We start from the raw sequence: 24,300 nt of genomic DNA, 5'->3' as shown, positions 1-24,300 counted from the left end.
TTATCCCACGGTCCTCGTGGCTTTTTGACTGGGGCGGGTGGTGGGGGTGGAGGTGGGGGGGGCGGGTTTCACAAACAGCTCTGCTTTAATGGTCTCAAGAAATCTATTAAGCTCTTTTACTACTAAAACTGAGCGCCACAAACTTCTCACCATTCCTGAGCAGCACTCCGTCTTTCGCAAGGGATTAATTTCAAGGAAGAGATTGAGCTTCAAGAGTGTAAAATGTGTTTTAAAATTAAAAGCTGAAGTTTTAGTGCTGCGTTTTTCAAACTATCCTCGCCACCAGGGTCCCCGTGGATAGAATCACGCTGGGTAAACTGAGGCCAGTCTGATATACAGCATACCCGAATCTCCTAATTCAGTCACACAGGGATTAAAATGACGCTTGTGGACCATGGACCGACCTCCAACTCTTGTCTTCCATGTGGGATTATCATTTATGATCTGTATAACAAGCATATAATTCACCAATACTTTAAAAAGCAGTAATGTGCCTCTACACTTCTGTTCAGTACATTGTTAATTTGGCGGCCATGCTCTATTTTTGAAGAAATTATGTGATTTTTAAAAGCAGAAGCTTTGTGGTCTCAGTCACCCATCTCAAACTCAGTGGGCACTTTATAACGAACAGCATGTGGCCTCTGCTGTCAGATCTACATTCCTCTCTGTAACATACTGTCCCTAGTCCCTCCTCGCCCTCACCTTCTACAATGCTCGCTGATGGCTAATAGCAACTCCCAAGACATGTACCTGGTAAAATGTTCCACAGTTCATGTAATCACATTACCACTGACAAACATGTACCCTGCTTCTACCTCATGAGCTCAAACAAAATATCCACCTCCCGCAAAAACTGCACAGTGCCAGGTGCGGAGGAGAATGACTTTGACCCAGCATTCAAGATGCAGAAGCTGGCAGATCTCTGAGTTTGAGGCCAGCCTCATGGACATAAAGAATCCCAGGCCATGTCCTCAGGGCAGGGCCCGCTCTCCTGCTCCTGTATCATCAGGGCAGGGCCGACTGGCTATATACTGTATAATACACTACAGCTTCTGTGACAATATATTTTGTTTGTCTGTTTGTTTTATTTTACTGGGGGGGGGGAGGTGAGGGATTTTGGTGCATGACGTGTAAATCATAGACATTCAATAAAAGTTTAAAAAAAAAAAACAGTCCCAGGCCAGCTTAGTGAGCCCCTATCTCAAAAAACACAAAAACCAAGCCAACAGAGCTACAGAGAATAGGCATCCTGTTTTGACGCTGTAGGCTTGCCATAGTCCGCAACAGCTTGCATACATACTCCCTTCACCTATGTTCTCCTTTTGTAGAGCCCAAAGTCTGGGTCTGGTAGTGTCCCTCCTCTCCCTTGAGTGCTAGAGATGCAGGGGGCTTTCAACAAGACAGAAGCAGGACTGCGTGATGACGAAACACTCACTGAAGGCAGGGTAATAAGAGGAGCCAAGGCCCAAACCACCTCACTCTCACTTGGCCCCCAATTTCCATCCTCCCTCCTCTTCCCCTTCCTGCCCCACCCCTCCTCCTCAAAGGCTGGGTGAGACCAGCCGGCATCTCACAACAGAAGCCAAAAGAAGCTCAAGGCTGTTGCCCCAGAAACCAGGGACTACAGAGCTACTGGCTAGGCTGTTTGTTTTTCTTATACTCAAAAACTCCCGCTGCAGGGACCCTGCGGAGACTCCCCCTAGGCTGCCGGGATGCCTTGAATCTGGGATGGCCACAGCCCCCAGGGAGACAAAACCCCAGTTTTTGCATTACCTGGGAAGCAAAAGCAAGAGAAACTGGTGAGAGCACAGCTCCTTTCTCCTGCCCAGTCACAAGGGGGGAGGGGAGGCAGGGCAGAGGGAAGGAGGCCCGAACATGTGGCCTTTGGCCTTTCCGAGTGAATCTCCAGAGACATACCCGGGCCATCCTGCCCTAGTACCATTTCCAAGAAGGGGGAAAATGTTAAAATGCAGAACTATCCGGCCGGGAAGCCGGTCTCTTGCGTTACTCTATGTATGCACAAGCCCCACGGGAACATCAGGGCCTGAAAGCTGCTCTCCCTGGTGTTCTCAGTTTACAAGTAGGTGAAACGAACTATCCCTTCTGCTTCAGGTTGTATGGCCAAGGCAAGGGAACACCCTGCACAGGACACACACACTGGCATCTCCACGCATTAATTAATCAAGTGACCATGATGGGCCCTCACAAACACTACAGACACAAAGCACCTATGGCCTCATGATGCTCACAGAAAAGCTACAAAAAAAAAAAAAAAGAAGGGCATCCACATTGCTGGATTATGTCCTACATCCTAGGTACCATGGACCTGCGTAGCTCAGTGCCCTTGGGCAAAAAGAAAAAGAAAGTGCAGGCTGTTCTCCTACAGCTTACAGCAAAATACTCCAGGAAGTCACTGGAACTGGTACTCCGGGGTTGTCTCAATGGTTAGTGTGCATCCGCAGCAAAGTTTAACACAGATACCAGTAAATATTTGCTTGCTTTGATAATCTATCGATTCATCCAACCAGAGAGCAGAGCCAAACAGCTTAGTCACCCGGCGCAGGCAGGCAAAGCGCTCCATGAAGTAAACACGGTCATTTCCTCCCCCACCTGAGACAAATTTCTATCCAGCGCATCAGCTCGCAGATACAGCACCAGGGAACGGATGGGCGAATTTCTGCTACCCTGGTCCCCACTCCATCCCCTCCCCCACTTACCTGCTATCCGAAGCACAGCCCTCTCAGCCGGGTCCAGCACCGAGCCCCCTTGAATCTTTCTTTTGGACCTCTCATGTTTAGGCAAATTCCAGGGTAAGGTGTCTCCCGGAGCTGGAGATGCTGAGCCAGATTTCTGGCTGAAATCATCCTCATCAGAAAAATCCGCAGAGGAGGACATGGAACAGCGGTAGGACGCGTTCCCGGAGCTCTGAGGAGGATGACACAGGAAAAGCATTAGCGACAGAACGCTCACAAACGAAGCATCGCTTCAACCAGCGATCATCATCGATTACGATCACTCTGCCCCCTCCTCCCCAACCCCCAAACAGCACTGTCCCCGGAGAACCCACACACAAATAAAAATAAAACGGACCCCAGGGCTCACCATATTTTCTCGGCCAAGTCTGCTCCAATAGAAACAATAAGCAAGTAGTTCCAATACATGAAGACCAGAAGGAAGAAGTGTGTGGCCTGCGCTCCAGCTACCAGCTCAACAAATGACTGGGCCAACAATGAAGCCAGAATCAACAGCCTTCCTGTGACAAATCTATAGTATCTGGCTCCCCCACCAGGACAGGAGAAACATTTTCCATTACTAGCCTTCTGGTTAATTCATTAACACAACTAACTTTAAGTTTCAAAAACAAAGCACAAACGCAGGATGCTGGGTCCCACCTCCTTCCCGTTTCAAGCCGCCAGGCCACGGGAGCCTCCTTTCAAGCAGTTTTCTGCCCTATGTCCTCTTTATTTAATTTTCTGCATGAGACTGAAGCAGGTTCCCAGAAAAGGGCGAGGAGGGAGGGAGGGCTGATTCTCAGAAGAGCCCTCTCTTAAGACTGGGAGAACACAAAAGCCTGTTTTCAAAAGCCGAAGGCAACGCCAATAAACAAACATCTGAACTCAGTTTGGAGTTCTTGAGATAATTTAAACTTCCAGCAGGGAACGACTGCCAATAATGTAAATGAGAAGGACACAGTGCGGGGACAGGAAGCCAAGTTCTTCTCAGCTGCAGTCACCACACAGTAAGACGAGAAACACAGACTTCTACCAAAAACACTCTGCCAGAAGGTTTTTCCTCCCGGATTCAGCAAGATCTCAGTCTCCCCAGGCTCATATTTTTCATAAAAGGCACATGGTGTTGTTTCTTCATTTTTATTGGATCGTGTCTGAAGAGGAAATGATGCAAAATATCTGTGCTATGGGCTGGATTAAAAATTCCGAAGAGTGTGTGGCTGGAGAGACAACTGCTCAGCGGTTAAGAGCACTGACTGCCCTTCCAAAGGATGCAGGTTCAAATCCCAGCACCCACATGGCACTTAAAACTGTAACTCCAAGTTGGGCGGTGGTGGCGCACGCCTTTAATCCCAGCACTCTGGAAGCAGAGGCAGGTGGATCTCTGTGAGTTCCAGGCCAGCCTGGTCTACAAAGCAAGTCCAGGACAGTCAAAGCTACACAGAGAAACCCTATCTTGAAAAACTGTGGGAGCAACACTCACACGGGGGCTCGTGAAGCTACAACCGGATCACTGACTTTGCCACTATCCATTCAAAACCCACAGCTGTTCATGGTTCAAAGCTACTACTGTAAAACGTTCATATATCTCTACAAAATGAGGTATATTAAGATTTATTTAAATTGTGTTCACCTCCCTAGCAGTAATGACACACTGAACAAACTCAGAGAAAGTAAATGAAGAAACTTGACTTTCTATAATTTAGCTACAGTCCACAGACTGTGGACTGTGTGGCGTTTAGCCGTTATCAACTCAACTTATTTCTCCAAGCTTTTCTGAAAATTCATCTTATCTGGGGTTTGTTTTCAGAATCCGAGGGAAGGGCGACACTCTTAAGGACTTTTAGGGGGTACTAGGTTTCTTTGTTTGCTTTGTGTTCCTCAAAATAGCTTCCTACTTGTTCTTACTTAAGGTCGTCCTTTATCTTTGAGATTGTATTTCTGCACTATTTTAGTGAGACCAGTAATTTTTAAATCTGTACTGAGGTAGGGGTGGGGGATAGGGGAGGAGCGGTAACTGTTCCTTTCCAAAAACCACTGGTTATTGATTTTTACAGAGTAAATTTTTTTAATGGCCAGAGTCTCAGCTGACTGAAGGACAAAATGTGATTTATGCTGTGACACCAACACTATTAATCACCCCCAGCCAGATGGGAACAGTTACTACCATGGGCCCAAGGGTGTTGAATGGCAGAGCCTCTAATCTGGCCATGTCACTGACAACCAGATAAGAGAGAACAGTCAGAAAAGATAATCAGACCCATGTCTTTCAACAGTTTACGACAGGAGCACACAGACCACACGCACTTATTATCAGACATGTTTATGAGCAGTTGCGTCCCTGCATGTCTACAGCATTCAAGCATTTTAACAATTACGGTATTACACTATCTTCCAAACAAACAAAAAACTCACCTGTGGAACTGGAGATGCACTCTACAAAATTAAAGCCCATTTAAAACCTAGTTCAAAGTGGAGAGCTCGTACAAATTATTATATTCCTTATTGGTCTGTAATGACTTGCTAAATCATGTCACTATTTGGGGCTGGAGAGAATACTATGAGAACACTATGTGTTTTACTTGTTTGGAGAAAAGTAAACAGTTCTGTGACCCAAACACTAGACCTTAGAGGAGGGGTTTAAGATGGTAGGACAGAGGAAAAGCTCCGATAGGTAGCAAAAGCCTGCGTTCCCTATTTCTTATTTCACTGACTACTTAAAGACTGGTTCCTATTAAAACACAAATGTCCATCCATAGGCAATTAGTTCAATATTCCAAGGCAATTAGTTCAATATACCATATCTATACCATAGGCTACTCTGCAGCAATTAAGCAAAAATGTTGATCTACTTAACAAAGATGAATAATCCATATATAATGACACACGTATGTATACTCCCTTGTGTTTAGTTTAAATAGACATATTACTATTAAACAGTGGTTATCTCTGGGCAAAGACAAAAATTAACACGTTTCATTTGTTTCTTACAATTTTAAAATTCAAACAAATAAACAAAAGAAATCACCAAAAGGAAATGCCCGGCGAAAATATCGGATATGGAAACTATTTGGGGGCTTAGGGGCACCACTAAAAAGTGAACAGAGCCCACTGAAGCCTCTTCCTGGAGCAAAACCAATAAACAATTACGCAGAAAGCACATTTGCAAATGTATGGGATTCTCTGGCCTCCTGACCCGGGGTTAGGACTCCAATTCACACCACCCTCTGTCATCACCACTCGCTGATAACAAGGGAAAGCAGGAGGAAATGGATCACCAGAAAGGGAAAGCGTCATTTGGGCCGTGAAGACAAGCTGACACTTTGTCTCATAAATGTCCTCCTGTTGAGGCTCTGTAACCAAAATAAATAAAAACACTAGGCAATGATAAACCAAACAACCCCGCACCAGTCTTCCACAACCTTGGCTATTAAACTGACTTAACAATCAAATGAGAATACTAAGAGCTTCACTCTAACCTTTATGATAGCCACTTCATCTACGCGGCACAAAACAACAGACATCTCCTAATGCCAGGATAAATAGATAATGACATTTTTAGATGAACAATAACTTTAATTGAAGTCCCAGGACAGAAGCTGCGATACTGACAGTGGGACTGTCTAACTGGGTGTGGCCAGAGCTACATAGTCTGGTCTGTGAGAAACTGCCAGGAAACCGTCTTGGCACTGGGTACTCTCTAAAGGCAACAAGGATTCTCAGAGTCTCATAGGGTAAAGAATACAACTCGCCATCTACCCACATGGCTAGATACGTGTCTTTCACATTAATTTTCTTAAGAAATAAGAGATTCACGCAAATCCTCATTATATAAGGTGGCTTTCTTAGATTCTGCAAAACAATCCGTAGTATAAAACATATTTCCCAAAAAGAAAGGACAAGATATTCCTCAGGGTGTAAGCAAACAAAGAAGCTACCAAAAATGTGCATAGATGTGCATGAGTGCCTGTGTGTGTGTGTGTGTGAGAGACAGAGGGGGGGGGCGGGGTGGGAGGTAGGGAAAGAGGGAAGAAGAGAGAGAGACGACAGAGAGACAGGGAGAGAGAGACAGAGAGAGGGAGGGAGGAGCGGAGGGAGAGAAACCTGGGAAATTTTAAACATGAGTCACGATGGTTATTCAGATGTATTAAGACTGTTCATTTTCTAGGACGTGACAGTGGTATATGGTAGTTGTAGAAAAGGTACACTGATCCTTAGGAGATGCAGACTACAGAAACTCAATGTCTGTAATTCTTTTTAATTGAATTAAACAGAACTAGTCAATCTGATGGTAGGATAACAGAAGTATTCGTTGAACTGCTCTAGTTTTCAGACAAGGGCTCCAAACAAAGAATTAAGGGGAGATATGTAGTAAAGTTGCTTTGTGTGTAGGGGCCAGGGGGCATTAGGGAATTAACCCAGAGTCTAACTCATAAAAGACAAGTGTTCTACCACTGAGCTATATCCTCAACCTTTGTGGTGTGTGTGTGTGTGTGTGTGTGTGTGTGTGTGTGTGTGTGTGTGTGTGTGTGTTTAGACAGGGTTTCACTAACTAGCTCAGTCTGCCCTTGACTTAGCTGTGTAGTCCATCCTGCCTCAGACTCTCAAATGCTGGGATCACAGGTGTGGCTGCCATCTCCTCCTGCTCTTTTTCACAAGTAGGTATCAAAGCTCCCTTTGTTTAAAGGCTTAAAAGTAACACCTTGTTCCTAGGAGCTACACTCTGCTTATCTGCCTGTCCACTCACTGGTGAAAACTTGGGTCAATTCCATATCTTGGCTTGTATGTATTATGAGCAGGGGATTGCAAAATTAACTCAAGTTCCCATTGGAAGCATGGTCTCAAATTCAAGACTGTCTTAGCTGGAACTAAGACGTGCTTCCTTCCAGTTTATCCAGCACATTCCAGCCAGACGCATCATTTAGTGGATGTTTCACTCACAGTAGCCAAGCATCTGAAACAAGAGTCCAAAACAGAAAGAGATGTTTTGGGAATTTGAACAAATTATCCACACCCGCTCTGTCAGTACAAGGTGAAGCCAAAGGCTTCTACTTTGGTCCTTTTAATGGCAAAGCCTGTGTGTGTGTGTGTGTGTGTGTGTGTGTGTGTGTGTGTGTGTGTGTGTGTGTGTGTTTGAATATTTATTTATTTAATATTTATACAGTATTCTGCCTTTGTGAGTGCCTGTAGGCCAGAAGAGGGCACCAGATCTCATTATAGATGGTTGTGAGCCACCATGTGGTTGGTGGGAATTGAACACCTTTTGGACCATTCAAAGAACAGCCAGTGCTCTTAACCTCTGAGCCATCAGCTCTCCAGCCCCCAAAGCCTATGTTCTTGATAATACTGTATTCATGCACTAGATAAAACATAACCTCCTCAAAACCCTCAAAGATGTATTTGTATTTGTAGGGCATGAAAGAATTGGGTTTGTTTTAGGTTTGATGTTGGACCCAAATCATGGAAATGTTCATAAAAAGGAGTATGAATTCACAGTAGAGAAAAACAATCCAAAAATCAATCAAAGTGCACAACATAGGTTTGAATTCAGCAAGTGTACCTTTACACACATTTGTTTTAGATTTGTGACAATTTGGAAATGCTTAAAGATTAATAACCTAGAACCAGTAAAAAAAAAATTGATATTGCTCAGCAGTAGGACATTTGCCCACCACACACAAAGCCCTTGCTTTCAGCAAAATTCTACAAAGAAAAGATGATGAAACAGGTACACATAAAATATAAAAAGATCACATCTCTTTTTATCACTTTCTAGCATAGAATACATACAAATCTATTATAGAAAGTTTTAACCTCTCAAAACTTGGGTATAAAAATAGACAATACATGGCACCATTTTGAGAGAAAGGTAAAGAAACATAGAGACATAGTATAATTGCAATACAAACTACACTGACACTTTCACAGCCACTGCCTATTGCTACTGCAATGAGCTCAAGTCTGAGAGTTCAGACTTAGGTTACCATGATGAAGGGGGGGTGGGTGCTAGTATTTCCCTGCCATCTCCATGTGAGCAGCTAGCCCCTCCAGCTGATTGCCAACACAGTAACAAATGATCTCTCTCAGTTCTTGTAAAATGTTACTATATATAATGCATACACCATATATACTTTATGTTCATCAGCTGCCCATGACCTTCATGTGGCTTCTGGTCAACAGCAGCCTACTAAGTTTTGAAGAGGTCAAAAGTATGAAATTTTTACTATTTAACAGTAAGAAGTATATTAAGTATCAATGTAACAAAATTTCTTTTTTTTTAATGTTACTTTTTTAAAAAAGATTTATTTATTCATTATGTATATAGTGCTCTGCCTGCATTGCAGAAGAGGGCATTAGATCACATTGTAGATGGTCGTGAGTCACCATGTGGGTGCTGGGAATTGAACTCAGGAACTCTGGAAGAGCAGTCAGTGCTCTTAACCTCTGAGCCATCTCTCCAGCCCCCAAAGTAACAAATTTTCAAAATCTACAAACCAACCTCTGCAATTCCCCTTTAGTTCAATCATTCAATAAATAGAAATAAGTTAGCATTGTAGCCATAGACCTGTGATCTCAGCACCTGAGGCACTAAGGCAGGAGGAGAGCTGCAAGTTCAAATTATTTATTCCATCCTAGCACCACAAAATAAAGGTCTTAAGAAAAGGCATTTCATAAACAAAAAGTACCCCACAGACCTCACAGGAAGACCTGTCTCAAAACACAAGCAAGCAAACGGAAACACAGAAATGCCTAAGGATGAGGCTAAGCCGAAGGATGGTGCAGGAAGATCTCCAGTTTGATGGCATCCTGGGCTACATAACAAGAATTACCTCCAAACACAGAGGGTTGGAAATACAGACATCAAGGACTAGTTTGTAGTTAAGTATCTACAAATAGACTTTTCACTGGAAGAACATTGTAAATAATTTACCAAAAAGAAAAGCACATATCTAAAAATAGCCCCACAAAACAGAAACATATCAGGACCACAAACTAAAATACTTTAGAATAGCTTTTTGGTTTGTTCAGTTGTTTGCTTTTGGTTTGGGGTTTGTCGTTAACACACACACACACACACACACACACACACACACACACACACACACACACACACACACTTTTGTTATTTCATCGAAACAAAGCCTGAAACTTTAGGTCCCAAGAACTCCACTCCCCATTCAGAAGAAAGAACTGCTACATGTGCATGAAGAGAAGACGGTTCTGCCACTTTAAACCATATTTGACTTAGTAACCGCGGATGGGCACATGGAGACCCGATACCTCTGTGCTGGTATAGTGAAAAACTCAACCTAGCTAGGATGCTGAACACTGGGCCGATCCAAACACACTCCACCCACCCCCACCAGGGCATTCATGGTAGGTGCATTCTAAATCCTTGAGATTTGCCAGTCAGAGAACTGAGAGAACCAGCCAAAACAGCTATGGCTGACTCAAAGCCCCTACATCTAGAAATGCCTCACATTTCTCCGTGTCTTTGCAATACATCCTCCCTCCCTCCCCCGCCCCCTTTTAATGTTTTTTTTGTTTTGTTTTGTTTTTGTTTTTTTTTGAGACAGGGTTTCTCTGTTTAGCCTTGGCTGTCCTGGACTCACAGTGTAGACCAGGCTGGCCTCAAATTCACAGCAATCCACCTGCCACTGCCTCCCGAGTGCTGGGATTAAAGGTGTGCGCCACCATGCCCAGCCTACATCTTTCCCTTGTAAATTCCTCTAGACACCTTCCTTTCTGGTTCTCCCTACAGAAAATATATAGAAGAGCAGGAAGCAAAGTCAGCTTGCAAGAGAGCAACAAACATTTATTTTATTTTTATTTTTTATTTTTTTGGTAACCTTGACCTGATACAACTGAAATTGTACAAAGAAGCACATGTCTCTAGATGAAAGCAGATCCCCAGCCTTCAAAACACCACAAAAGCACCGTGGCTGGGGAAGCATCTGTGCGGCCTCACTGGGGAACTTCTTAAATCCTAGAAAAAGGATGCTCAGAGAAAGGGCTAATGAGTGGTACAGAGCACAAAGTCTCATTTCCAAAGGATACAGGGGTCAGATCATAACAGAAGCAGCCTGAAGGCCCTATGGGGGCAGTCCTGGGAGGGGGGGCAGGGGAGTCAGGCACAACCTCAAGACAAATGTGCCCTCCCATTCCTTGACACTTTGGCATGCATTGTCACCTTTCTCTTATGAGAAAGGTGTATTTGTATCATGTGGGCCATAATAGGTGTGCTATGTTATCATTAGTCTTGTAGCCATGGTATTATTAGGCTCACAGCCACAAAACTAACAATAACCACATTCGTTCTGACCTCTTACTGCCTCTAAGCACTAGAAGAAACGACCCTATTGTACTTACAAAGCAAATTCACTCCTTCATTCATAGGGCCCACAGCCCAGCCTTGCTTGCTCACTTAGGGTTCTCTGCTGCAGCTAGCAGCCTTGGCCCTCCGGCTTGCTCACAATGTGCATGGAGGAGCTGTTTGAATTCCAATCCCCTGGCCTTTTCTCCCCTTCCCAGCTGCACTCCTGACCCTGGAATATTGTATTTGATTTTTATCCTCCTCTCCTCATCAAGGGCTTTTCCAGCTGCCGAAACACTTCCTCTAACAGTAACATAAGCAAAGAATGTGTCAAAACACAGCAGGGCAGATATACATGTGAACTCACAGAGACAGGCACAAGTTCAAGCAAGATGGCGTCCTAGTGCTGAGAGAAGTGGCCGGAGCTCCCATCCCTAACTCCGACACTATCTGAAACTGTCGCCCTCTGGCAAAGGAACAAATAGTTTCCTGCGATGGCGTGTCTCTGGATATGCAGGCCACACTTAGAGGCACCCCACGCTCAGCAGGAGATGACCATCACAAAATAAAGCCAAAGGTATTTCTGTAGACTTTTTGTCTCATAGTACTTTGCCTGGGCGTGCGTGTTTTTGTCTTACTGGTCTTTTGCTTGTATATTATGGTTTTCAATTTTGTATGTTTATGGGTTTTGTTTCTGTGTGCGTTTCTTGTGCTTTTTCTTTGTTGTTTTTGTTTTGTTTTTACTCTGGTTTGTTTGACTGTCTTCTAAAGAGAGAGGGAGAGAGAAAAGACGACATGAAAGTTGAGAGCGGAAAGATGAAGAGGATCTGAGAGGAGTTGGGGGCGGGGAAACTGTGATCAGAATATATTATATGAAGAAAAAAGTCCCCAAATGTGCGGCAGCACCCCCCCCCAAATTAATTTTATCAGAAGAAATACAAGCACTGCACGGAATGAATGAAAAGCTGGTCACATGTGCCCCACTCCGTTCTCGCCACTGAACTGGTCCTGTGATCTGGCGAGACCACAGTACCCAGTTTTTTTGTAAAATATCAGTATAGATATTGCTCTTGTATCATTTAAATCAGCTGACATCAAGGAAAGCAAATGGCTCTCCGTAGTGCTGTGGGCCTCAACCAATGGCAAAGAGGACTTCCAGAAGTTTCCTAAGAACTGCCCAATATGTGTCTAGCTTGATATGACCTGAAGCTGAGCTCACAGTTGTTAAACCCGGTCTCACCTGAATCTCTAGGCTGTCAGCCTGCTCTACAAATTTCACATCTGCCATGCACACAATCCCGAGCTAACTTCTTAAAATAAATAAGTCTGAGGATATGCTTGTGTACACACACACACACACACACACACACACACACACACACACATACACATTCACACACACACACACATGCACTCATGTATGCACACACACTCGCATGCATGCACACACATATGCACACGCAATGTGTCTGACTGGCTCTATTTCTCTGGAAAGCCTCAGCTGGACAAGTGGCTATCCCATGACATCATCACGTGTTTATGTCTAGCCCCAACGACGTTTTTAAGAGGCACAAGCCCTGCCCCTGTTCAACTACAGACAGTCTGCAGGGGCTTCTCCTACTAACCTGAGTTAGGAAGCCACAGCACTTGATCTCCTTAATTAACTCCCAAGAGGGAGGAGTGCAACCTCTCCCTACTTGCTCATGTTCTAAATGAGGACACTCACAATCTTCACTCGATACCAGAGTAATACTGTGGTATCCGGCAATATCAGAGTGATATGAGACGCCTCTAAGAAAGCACAACACTGAATATGTTTCACAGCATTTCATCTGAAGACTGAAAACTTACTATAAAGCCCAGGCTTAAAGTACCTGGAATATCAGTGATATCAGAAATGCACCTTCAGGGCAACATCGATGCTGATGTTTTACCAAAAATCAGATGCAATGGCCTAGCCAAAGAAACATGTATTAACTTTCATTCCACAAAATAATAATTTTCAATGCAGACTTTTAACTAATAATTTTTTTTTAATCTATCATCTCCCTTCCTATCACAATGCATAATATGGCCTTTATTCCAGCAATAGAGATCCTTTCTTTATATGTAAAGCTTTTATTTCTAATCAAGCACTAAAATATGAATCACAAGCCAGGCACGGTGACACACGCCTATAATCCCAGCACTCGGGAGGCAGAGGCAAGCAGATCTCTCTGAGTTCGAGGCCAGCCTGGTCTTCAAAGTGAGTCCAGGACAGCCAGGGCTACACAGGGAAATCCTGTCTCAAAAATCAAACCAAAAAAAAAAGAAAAAGAAAAAAGAAAAAGAAAAAGAAAGAAAAGGAAAAGATACATGAGTCACTCACACTTGACTGTGAGGTCATCAGACTGCATCCTGGAGAAATAATCTTGATAAAGAGAAAAGGAACCAAGGCTCATAAAGGAAGAAAGGGTCACCGATTTCACAATCTTCCCTAGAGATATTTTTCACCGACACAGAGGCAGAATCTAGAAGGACTAAGTACGTCCTTTCCTAACAGAATCCCAGGCTGGTTCACGTCAGAAAGCACAAAAGACAAAGTGCTCCTGGAGCAGCAACTCTGAATCCGTGAGGGAGCATCCGCCCTTCTGGCCCTCCTGTAGGTGCGCTTTGCCGTCACTGCTCCCAGGCACAGGAACTGCAGCCTGCCTTCTCACCTGCCTCTCCAGTCCTTCAGGGAGAAATGATCTCTTGGAAAATGCACATGCTGATAACAGGAGTAAATAAAGTGTGGGTATGCATCTAAAGTAATTAGTAACTCGTCAGCAGTCCCCTCTAAAGAGGAGGTGCGAATCATCTGAAAGCAATTAAAGGAAGAAAGGGCAAGGAAAGTGTAATTTCTCACCAGTTTGTACATCCTTTGTCTTCTCATTAAGTTAGGAGGCCACAGTTAAAATTATTCTGCCAAAATGGAAACCACAGCAAGAATTTTGGGAAGTGTTAACAGAAGAACAAATCTTTACTACGGAGCATACAGGATTTGCATTCCTGAGTCTGACTCATACCAGCTATGTGACTTTCGTACGCATCATATCTCACAAAATGAGCCTTGTGATCCATGAACCTAGGATTTCTCATCTAAAAATGAGAATGACTCTGCTGTCAGAGCGGTGATGCAGGTCAGGGTAATATACTCAAGGGTTAAGTCTCAGTCTAGAACACAGCAGGACGCTCTCATGAGCAATCCTACGGTCTCAGTTGTACAGCCTTAAACCGCTTTCTAAGCCACTGGGGCTGTCAGCCCCACTATGTGCCACTCGGGGACCAATGGACCTACTGAATCTAACAGAAGGGCCCGCGTACTGTACACGGTGACATTCAGCAAGCAAGAACCACAGTCTCCATATTCCTACTCACGTCTGAATTCCACCTGGTCTCCTCACTTCTCTCCTGGTCCCCAACACTCACTCTCATAGAAGCTAGATAATATCTTTCAAACGTGATTAAAAAGAATTCATAATCTAAAACCCTGCTATGACTTCCCGCTTCAATGAGCAAAATCCAAAACCTGTTCTTCCACCCACAGTCCTCCAGACCGATCCTGAAAGATGTGTTCAAGTGGCAAGTCTAAGGAAAGTTTGCTTTATTTTGTTTTGTTTTTTTGAGACAAGGTTTCTCAGTGTAGCCCTGGCTGTCCTGGAGCTTGCTCTGTAGCCCAGGCTGGCCTCGAACTCACAGAGATCCGCCTGCCTCTGCCTCTCAAGTGCTGGGATCAAAGGTACCACCACCACCAGGTCTAAGGAAAAATTTTAACCTGGTGAAAATTTCCCCTCCGCCTACCTTCCTCCTCCCTTAATCGGCTTCACTTTACCCTGCTGCACTTTTCCTAATTGGGACCTTACATGTTTACTTCTTAATATGTATTATCTGTGTCCTCACTCACCACTCAAGATAAGCTCCATGGCTACAGGGCTCCATTCTGTTTGCTAGCGCAGCTCCCACCACTCAGACGGTACCTGTGCAAAGGGCACAGAGCAGTGAAGTAATTCTTCCAAAGCACCTACACTTTCCAAACACGATGAACTCTCTAGAGAGGTCAGTGTCCTGCAGTGTGTCTTTCTTCTCCTCCCACTTCACATCTGCCCCAAGACTGTCCTGAACAGGAGGGTTAAGGCATAACTTCCCATTGTCTCCCAACTCACAGCGAAGGGCTCCTCCTGCAAGCGTTCCTGCACCCAGGAGAAGGAAGTTACAGTAGCGCAGCCCCGGAGTCCAGTAGAGCTACGTGCTTCCTGGCCCAGACTCAATCTACTGGCAACTTGACTTGGAACGGGCTACTTAGGGTTTTTCTTTTTGATTTTCTAATATAGAAAGCACTCTACCTGTGAAGACTTGACAAGCTAATCCTGCTACTGTCTTAACCCAGTGCCAAACTCACCGTAAGTATTTACTAAATCCCAGCAGCCCATCATTGCAAATGTCAAATGGAAATGCTGTTTATATGATACACTGCGTCTGATACGTCTGATACCTCCATTTCTTTCACAGTCTCATTTCTAGTTACCAAGGAGCTAATAAGAATACAGAAAAAAAAAAAGTCTTAGGGCTAGAGAGATGGCTCAGCGGTTAGGAGCAGTGGCTGTTCTTCCAGAGATCTGAGTTCAATTCCCAGCAACCACATAGTGGCTCACAACCATCTATATGAGATCTGGTGCCCTCTTCTGGTGTGCAGGTGGACATGCAGGCAGACACTGTATATGTAATAAATAAATCTTTTTTTTTTAAGTCTTTAAATTTAAAAAAATCTGGGAACAACAGCAGTCACTTGCTTATAAAAAGCAGTGTTCTCACTTAAGAAAAGGCTGGTTTTCACTTCTTTAGTATCCAAAGCTGCCTCCATCTCAGACTTCCTGAGTTCTTCCCTCTAATCAACAGAGAAGCTTGCCTGGAGCCATTGTGCCTACCAGAAATAAGCTTAAAATAACTGCATTGCCTGCTCAACACTCCTATAAATGCCAAACACTATTAGGTAATTTTCTAATATAAAATGTCTGAGTTCTACAAATTAATTTTGAAAGGGACAATGTCATTTCTTTTTAGAATGCATATAAAATAGAATATATATATTTAATTTATAGATATAAGAAAGCAGGATATGTTTAACTAAACAGTGTTAGAACAGAAAAACAACGTGTGCAGAAGAGAGTGCATTCAGTTAGCAGGTCTTGTCGTCCACAGTACGTGTGGCATCACTGTTCAAGTTCTTTCACCTTGTTTCCTCACAGTGATGACAAAGAAACCATGCTGGTTTTTTTGTTTGTTTGTTTGGTTGGGGTTTTTTGTTGTTGTGGTTGGTTGGTTGTTTGTTTTGGTTTTTGAGATAGGGTTTCTCTGTGTAGTCTTGTCTGTCCCGAACCCACTTTGTAGACCAGGCTGGCCTTGAACTCACAAAGATCTGCCTGCCTCTGCCTCCTGTGTGCTGTGATTAAAGGCGTGCACCACCACGCCCAGGCAACCATGCTGTTTTTTAAGGCTCCTGAACTATTCCCAAAGCCTTCACCTTGAAAAGCCTTTGGATGTCCAGATTTCATATCATTAATAGTGTCTCTTCAAAATAATACCGGCATATTTATATGCTGGTTTTAATCTAAGTTTAAATGCTAATAAAATAAAAAGATAAAAATAAAGATATGTACTGAATAGGACATGTATAAAGGAAACAGAAAATATCCTGTTAATCCCATAACTCACTCATCCTTCAAAATAGAGAGGAAACTATCTTTTGGATGATCTCACTTTTTACAAAGTTGTTCACTGGCAAAAGCAAATGAAAATCAATGAATAATCCAGGCATAGTAGTGCACTCCTTTAATCCCAGCACTGGGGAGGCAGAAGCAGGCAGGTCTCTGTGAAGTAGAGGCCAGACTGGTCTTCAGAGTGAGTTAGTTCCAGATCAACCAGACTGTTACACAGAGAAACTCTGTCTTGAAAAAATAAAACAAAACAAACAAACAACAATCAATGAATAAAATAAAGATAAAATAATTTGAGGACCACAATTACTATTTCTTAATTATCTCATTTTATCATAAGATATTACATGAAAGTTTTCTCTCTTTAGGGTGGTTTTATGTTCAAATTACAAAACACTGAGATCAGAAGGCAGATCTGGCTTAATTTATAGATAGCAAATGCTGTAAATTGGGACTGGAAAATCAGCAGCTACAGGCTTTCCCCATCCCGTGGGCAGGCGTGCACTCCACTCTGCATGGGCAATGGGATTGGGGGGGGGGGTGCTAGGCCATCTGTTTTAACACAAGGGATGAGGAGCAGCTGGCCAAGTGGACTGCACCGCCCACATGGAAATGAAACGCACTGGGACCGAAAGCAACATCTTGGCAGATAGGGGCTAATGTACTTTGACATAATGGCCAAAATAAATAAATAAATAAATAAGGAATGTAAGCCAGAATTTGGGGAGGACACATGGTTTCACCTGAACTGCCCATTTGGGAAATGTCCTTAGCCATATGAACAGAAAGTAAGTGTGTGTGTGTGTGTGTGTGTGTATGTGTGTGTGTGTGTGTGTGTGTGTGTGTGTGTGTGTGTGTGTGTGTGTACACATACATACATACACACACACACAGTTTTTATATATATTAGACTTGATATCCTAAGAATCCCTCCTATCACACAGTATCTAAAAATTATGGATACAATAACAACAATATGTTCTCAAATGAATCAGCAAAGTGGTGAGAAGGTGCAAAGAATCTATAGGCTAGAAAGAGAAAACTGCACAGAAATGTCACGCTGACCGTTGGCTTCTTTTGAGCCTAAAGCTTCACTTGGCACCCAAGCTCCTGCTTGGCAAATGGAAGACAAAGCCAAAATTGTCTAATTTTAAAAAGCCCAGACAAATCCAGGGAAAACAAGGAGCAAAAAGCACAAAGAGCATCCTACTGCACTGAGAACACTTGTCTGTCTCCACTTTGAAGCCAGACAGAAGAGGAAATAAAAACTTCACAGCCTCAGGCTGGCCCTCACATGCACGCCACATCACGAAAAGCTCTGAAGGTAAGAGCTTATTTTTAGATTCCTCTCGACTAATTGAGGTCTAGCAAAAGCAGACTCTCCTCAGAGAAATGTTCCTTCAGTCTAAATCTCAAAAAACAAAACAAAACAAAACAAACAAACAAACAAAAATCATCGCAGATGAAACACAATCAAACATAAGCTCCTAACAGAGTCCATAAGTGGCACAAGCCTCCGCCTGGGTATTTGAAACTGGAGCCACAGGCACAAACACCCATAAAAGACTCATGTAAATAAGTACCAGATACCTAATACAAATTATCCAATAACATAAATCAAAAGTCAAGGAAAGGAGAATAAAGAACATATGCAAATCAGTAAGGAATGCAGAAACAACCATATGAAGAGGCAAAGCGTGGAGAGGCATTTGTGGAGGAAACACACAGGGCTAATGAAGGAGCAACACGGGGCGTCAGTGGGAATGCTCCACAGGACCACATGAAGCATGAGAACGGAACACAAGCTTCTCGGATAAACAGAGATGCGACGTAGTCTGTGGAGACGGAAACAAGCGTGCAGGCGAGCGCGCGCTCCGGAATTGACGGTCAACCAGAACAGGAAGCTGGGCCACTGGAAAGAGGGAGGCAGGTGGGTAGAACATGGCTTACTGCCCAGATCCTGGTTTCTGTTTTAAATGAAAGGGGGTTGGGGGTGGAGCGATGGCTCAGTGGTTAGGACCATTGGCTGCTCTTCCAGAGAACCAGGGTTCAATTCCCAGCACTCAGATGACAGCTCAAACTGTAACTGTCGTCCTAGGAGGATCTAGGGCCTGCTGGTAGTCTCTGCACAAACATAGTGCACAGACATGCTGCGTGCAGGCAAAGTACCCATAGACATAAAACTAAGTAATAAAATTGAGGAATAACGAAATAAAGGATACACAGACATGACATTTAAAAATAAACAAATAAATAAGTAAATAAAATGGAGGGTCAGAGGCTAGAAAGAGACGGCTCAGTGGTTGAGAGTGCTTGATGCTCTTGCACAGGACCACAGTTCAATCCCCAGCACACACATCAGGTGGCTGACTCTCCAGCTTCATGGGATCCCGACACTCTCTTCTGGATCTCATGAGCATCCTCACACATGTGCACATACCCACACACAGGCACACACACTTACACAGAAACAAATAATAAAATAAAGTAAATGGAAGCTTAAAGGTGTTTGCTGTCCAGACAGTCGGATGGTAGCCAAAAAGTCAACTGACACAAAGTAGGGGTTGTAGGAACCACAAGCCCGTCTGTCTTCAACCCCTCTCACTCTCTTGCTGTGTGATATAGAAAAATAAATAAACATAATACAATATTTGGGTGTGGTATCACATGTCAGGAGGCATAAACAGGAGGACCATTGTTTTTAAATTATCAGTACGGGCCTAGTAATTGTTTATTATCAGCCCTACACGTATTATTACTTCAGTAAAACCCGCTAGCAATCAATCAAGACACAGACACCTGTTATATCTTAAATTAGCCTTAGTTAACCTGGGGCAGGGCAGTTGAATCCTCTAAACTACCTCCCATAACGGGGCAGGTATAGGATGCCTGGGATGCTCGAGCAGAGGCAGGCCCATCACCACACAAGTCTTGCTACACCGCTATATCTTCACATCCATTACCAACCTGCTGTTCCACCCCTCCCCCTCCCCTCCGCTGTGCTCTCTGCCTCTCTCACCCCACCTCAACAGGCTTGACTTCCTACAGGAAACACTATCCTGACTGCTTGTCTTCTATTCGTTACTCCACACTTATGGACACCTGCCCTCCAAACCTCAGCATCCCTCCCACAAAGACTGTACATTGCAGGAAAGGGCAGCTCAGCACTCCTACTCCTCCCTTCTTCCTCTGCGCAGCTGCTGGCTGACCACACAGCAACATCCTGGATGTCTGTCTCTGACTCATTGCTTTTCCTCCATTTTTAATGCTGTCACAATCCACTGCCTTCACCTTCGCTCAGCCCTTCCAGGCTTCGTTCCTGGTGATGACATCACCTGGCTCTGGAACACCGCAAAACACAGGTCCAAGAGCGTGGCCACCAATCTCTGGCTCTTCGGGTCTCTCCTTTCCAAGCTGCTCCTGGTCTCCAGATCTACCACAGCGGTTAAGACTTCCTGTCCTTATCCTCATCCACCCTCATGCTGCATTCTTCCAGGCATTCTCCTGACATCAGTACCCAGAAGCTGTCAATCCCACCAGCTGAGACAGTCACGGTATCTTTTTTTTTCTTTTTAAGATTTATTTGTTTGTTTGTTTGTTTGTTTGTTTATTTATTATGTATAGTGTTCTGCCTGCATGTACACCTGCAGGCCAGAAGAGAGCATCTGATCTCACTGTAGAGGGTTGTGAGCCACCATGTGGTTGCTGGGAATTGAACTCAGTACCTTTAGAAGAGCAGGCAGTGCTCTTAACCTCTAAGCCATCTCTCCAGCCCATTCATGAAGACTCTTAATCCTCAACTGTCAGACGCTGCTTTAAAAGTATCACTGGCTACACAGCTGGACCCTCAACAAATGTGCACATACCTGCCAGCCACAGGCCCTCCAACACTTCTACCACCACCTGTGTAAAATCTATTATCTGCTCTGACATTACCTTCGTGGTGTCCAGGTTCCGGAAGGGCTCCCTTTGTTCTGTATGAAACATCTCAAATGACTCTCTGAATCTCGGGTCCTCATTAGCTTGTTAACTAAGCTCCTTAGAAGCTTCCTGAACAAACTTAAAAGTGGGGGTGGGGCAGGCTGAGAGAAAGAGGGTGTGTGTGTGTGTACCTGTGGGTGCATGACACATGACGCATGTGACAGTCAGAAGACATCTTTGTGGAGTCAGTTCTCGACTTCTACCCTGTTCCAACACTGAACTGAACTCAAGTTTTTAGGTTAAACAACTTTTTTAAAAATAAGGAATAATTCACAGATTTTTTTCTATGTCATTTCCCATTGATTCTTCCCATATATTTTATTTTCTATTATAATAAACCAAGCCTATAAATTAGGAGAGGAGGTGTTGATCTGGGTGTGGTGGTGCTCACCTTTCTTTAATCCCAGCACTCGGGAGGCAGATGTAGGAGGATCTCTGTGAGTTAGAGGCCAGCCTGGTCTACAATGAGAGTTCCAGGATTCCAGGACAGCCAGGGTTGATACATAGAGAAACCCTGCCTTGGGGGAGGGGGGAGGGAGAGAAGAATGACTGAAAAAAAAAAAAAAACATTTGACCCGGGTCTGGCAAGATAGCTCAGGGGCTAAGAGCACTGGCTGTTGTTGCAGAGGACCTGGGTTTAATTGCCAGCACCCATGGTGACTCATAACTGTCTGTAACTCTAGTCCCAAAGGATCCAATGCCCTTTTCTGCCCTCCCTGGGTACCAGGCACACCTGTGGTATACAGACATACATGTAGGCAAAACACTCATCCACTTAAAAAATGAAATAAAATAAGAAAGCATTTGACCTAAAAGGTTCTTACACATACCCATAGCTCCATCAGGTCTCTAATCAAATGTCACCTGATCAGAAAATGTTCCCTGACCAGTAAAACCACAGCCACCATTTCATCTCCACACATCTGCCCCCTTACCTAATGCACTTCCCTTCATATCATTACTACCTAACATAATATAGTTATTCATTTATAGCTCTCCCTGTCTAGGGTAGAATTGTTTCCATAGGATCTTTGCACAGAGAACAGACATACCATATACAGAAGGTATATATATATATTGAATTAGCAGAAATATATTCTAATTACAACACTATTTTTGAAACATTGAGATCTATTTTAATGGACACTCTACTGGTCAGGAACAATGAAAAAAAAAAAAAAAAGCCTTATCCCCTAACCAGAAAGGAAAGTTCTAGAACATGCTTAAACTATGCACATGGACTGATCCCAATGCAAAAACTGGTTTTTAGAAATTGGTAGTATTTTGAAATTTTAGAACAACTAACTCTGTTTCCCCAGCAAACCTAGCAGATCCCTCAGGCTCACCCCTAAGGCAGCAACAGAACACCAGCCACAGTCTCCCACTGGCCCCTCTGTGCCTCCTGTGGCTCCCACAGAGCTTTCCTTCCTGGACTCCTTCCCTGCACTTCTCGCTGTGTCCCAAGCCCCCCAACTCTTGTGGACACCCCCTGCTCACCACAGGTAGCCTGTCCGCAGAACTTCTCTGTTTTCTCTGTTCCCCCAGACCCAACCCCTCAAGCACTGCCCTGGCAATGCAACAGAACACCATCTGCAGTCTCCCCCTCCCTGTCTCACAGACCATCATCCCCTCCGGGCCTCCCTCCCCCAACTCATCCCAGCCTCCAACAGCAGCAGGTATTCCCTGGGAACACACCGGCCCAGCTGGCCAGAAAGCAGATAACACACAGCCATCACACTGAAAATCCAGAGAAGAAGCAGAAACCAACACACAAACACCCAACAAAGACAAACCCAGCAATCACCTATAATTGCCCAAGCCCAGATGCCTAGATGCCAGCTTAACAATACAACCAATAGCATCCAGGACAGCATGTCTCCACTAGAGCCCAGCTATCCTCCCACCGCAGGCCTTGACTATTCCAACATAGCTGAAGCACAAGAAAAAGACCTATAAACCACCTGTATGAAGATGACAGAGGTCCTTAAAGAGAAAATTAGTAAATCTCTTAAATACAAAAAAAAAAAAAAAAAAAAACAACTACAGGAAATGACTATCCATTAAAGAAAGCCAAGAAAAAAAATAAGCAATTAAAGAAAACAAATAAAACTGTTCAAGACCTGAAAGTGGAAATAGAAGCAATAAAGAAAACACAAACTGAGGAGATGCTGGAAATGAAAAATTTAGGAATATGAACAGGAACTACAGAGGCAAGCTTTAAGAACACAAGAGATGGAAGAAAGAAGATATAATAGAAGAAACGGCTATAGCAGTCAAAGAATGTTAAATCTAAAACATGCGACACTATGAAAAGACCAAAGCTAAGAATAATAGAAATAAAGGAAAGAGAAGAAACCCAGCTCAAACAACCAAAAAACATCTTCAACAAAATCATAAAACAAATTTTTTTCTAACCTAAAGAAGATACAAGAAGCATACAGAACACCAAATAGATTGGACCAGAAAAGAAAGTTCACTCCCCACATAATAATCAAAACATTAAACATACAAAACAACAAAAAAAGAATATTAAAATCTCTAAGGAGAAAATACCAAGTTTCATATAAAGGCAGACCTGTTAGATTTACACCTGACTTCTCAATGCAGACTCTAAAAGGACCTGGACAGATTGTTGCAAACTCTAAGAAACCATAGATGCCAGCCCAGATTTCTATACCCAGAAAAACTTTCAATCACCATAGATGGAAAAAATAAGATATTCCATGGTAAAGTCTAATTTGAACAATATCTATCTACAAATCCAGCCCTACAGAAGGTGCTAGAAGGAAAACTCTAACTTAAAGAACTTAACTTCAGCCATGAAAATACAGGAAATAAATAATCTCACACCAACAAAACCAAAAAGGACACACACACACCAACACCACCAATAACAACAGCAACAACAACAAAATAACAGTAACCAACAATCACTGGTCATTGGTATCTCTCAATATCAATGGTCTCAATTTCCAAAAAAAAAAAAAAAAAAAAAAGACACAGATTAACAGAATGGATACAAAAACAGGAGCCCTTCTTCTGCTGCACCCGAGAAACACCTCAATATCAAGAACAGACATTATCTCAGGGTAACAAGTTGGGAAAAGATATTGCAAGCAATTGGACCTAAGAAGCAAGCTGGTGTAGACATATCTAGAAAAATAGACTTCAAACAAAAACTAATCAAAGGAGATGGGGAAGGACACTACATACTCAAAGGAAAAACTCACAAAGATGACGTTTCAGTTCTTAACATCTCTGCCCCAAACACAAGGGCACCCGCTTTTCTCAAGAACACACTACTAGAGTTTAAATCACATACTGACCCTCACACACTGATAATGGGAGGCATTAATGTTCCAACCTTACCAAGGCACAGTTTAAATCACATACTGACCCTCACACACTGATAATGGGAGACTTTAATGTTCCACTCTCACCAATGGACAGTTTAAATCATATACTGACCCTCACACACTGATAGTGGGAGACTTTAATGCTCCACTCTCACCAATGGACAGGTCATCCAGCCAAAAACTAA

At 43.5% G+C, this 24,300-nt stretch overlaps 1 protein-coding gene across 15 annotated transcripts in view; it reads right to left on the bottom strand.

The window, feature by feature from the left end:
* DST (dystonin) overlaps positions 1-24,300 on the bottom strand; it is a 405,299-nt gene that overhangs the window by 303,937 nt on the left and 77,062 nt on the right. For 14 of the 15 annotated variants that reach the window (XM_084754651.1, XM_084754634.1, XM_084754655.1 and 11 more), the window contains one exon: positions 2,718-2,925. In XM_084754651.1, the coding sequence (XP_084610777.1) occupies positions 2,718-2,925 (208 nt within the window). Of the gene's footprint in view, positions 1-2,717; positions 2,926-3,102; positions 3,270-24,300 lie in introns of those variants that run through there. The other variant, XM_084754658.1, reaches the window with a different exon arrangement.

The sequence above is a fragment of the Acomys minous genome (genome assembly GCF_964271855.1).
Source record: "Acomys minous genome assembly, chromosome: 13".
NCBI classification, from domain to species: domain Eukaryota; kingdom Metazoa; phylum Chordata; class Mammalia; order Rodentia; family Muridae; genus Acomys; species Acomys minous.
This window is presented reverse-complemented; position numbering and strand designations above follow the sequence as displayed.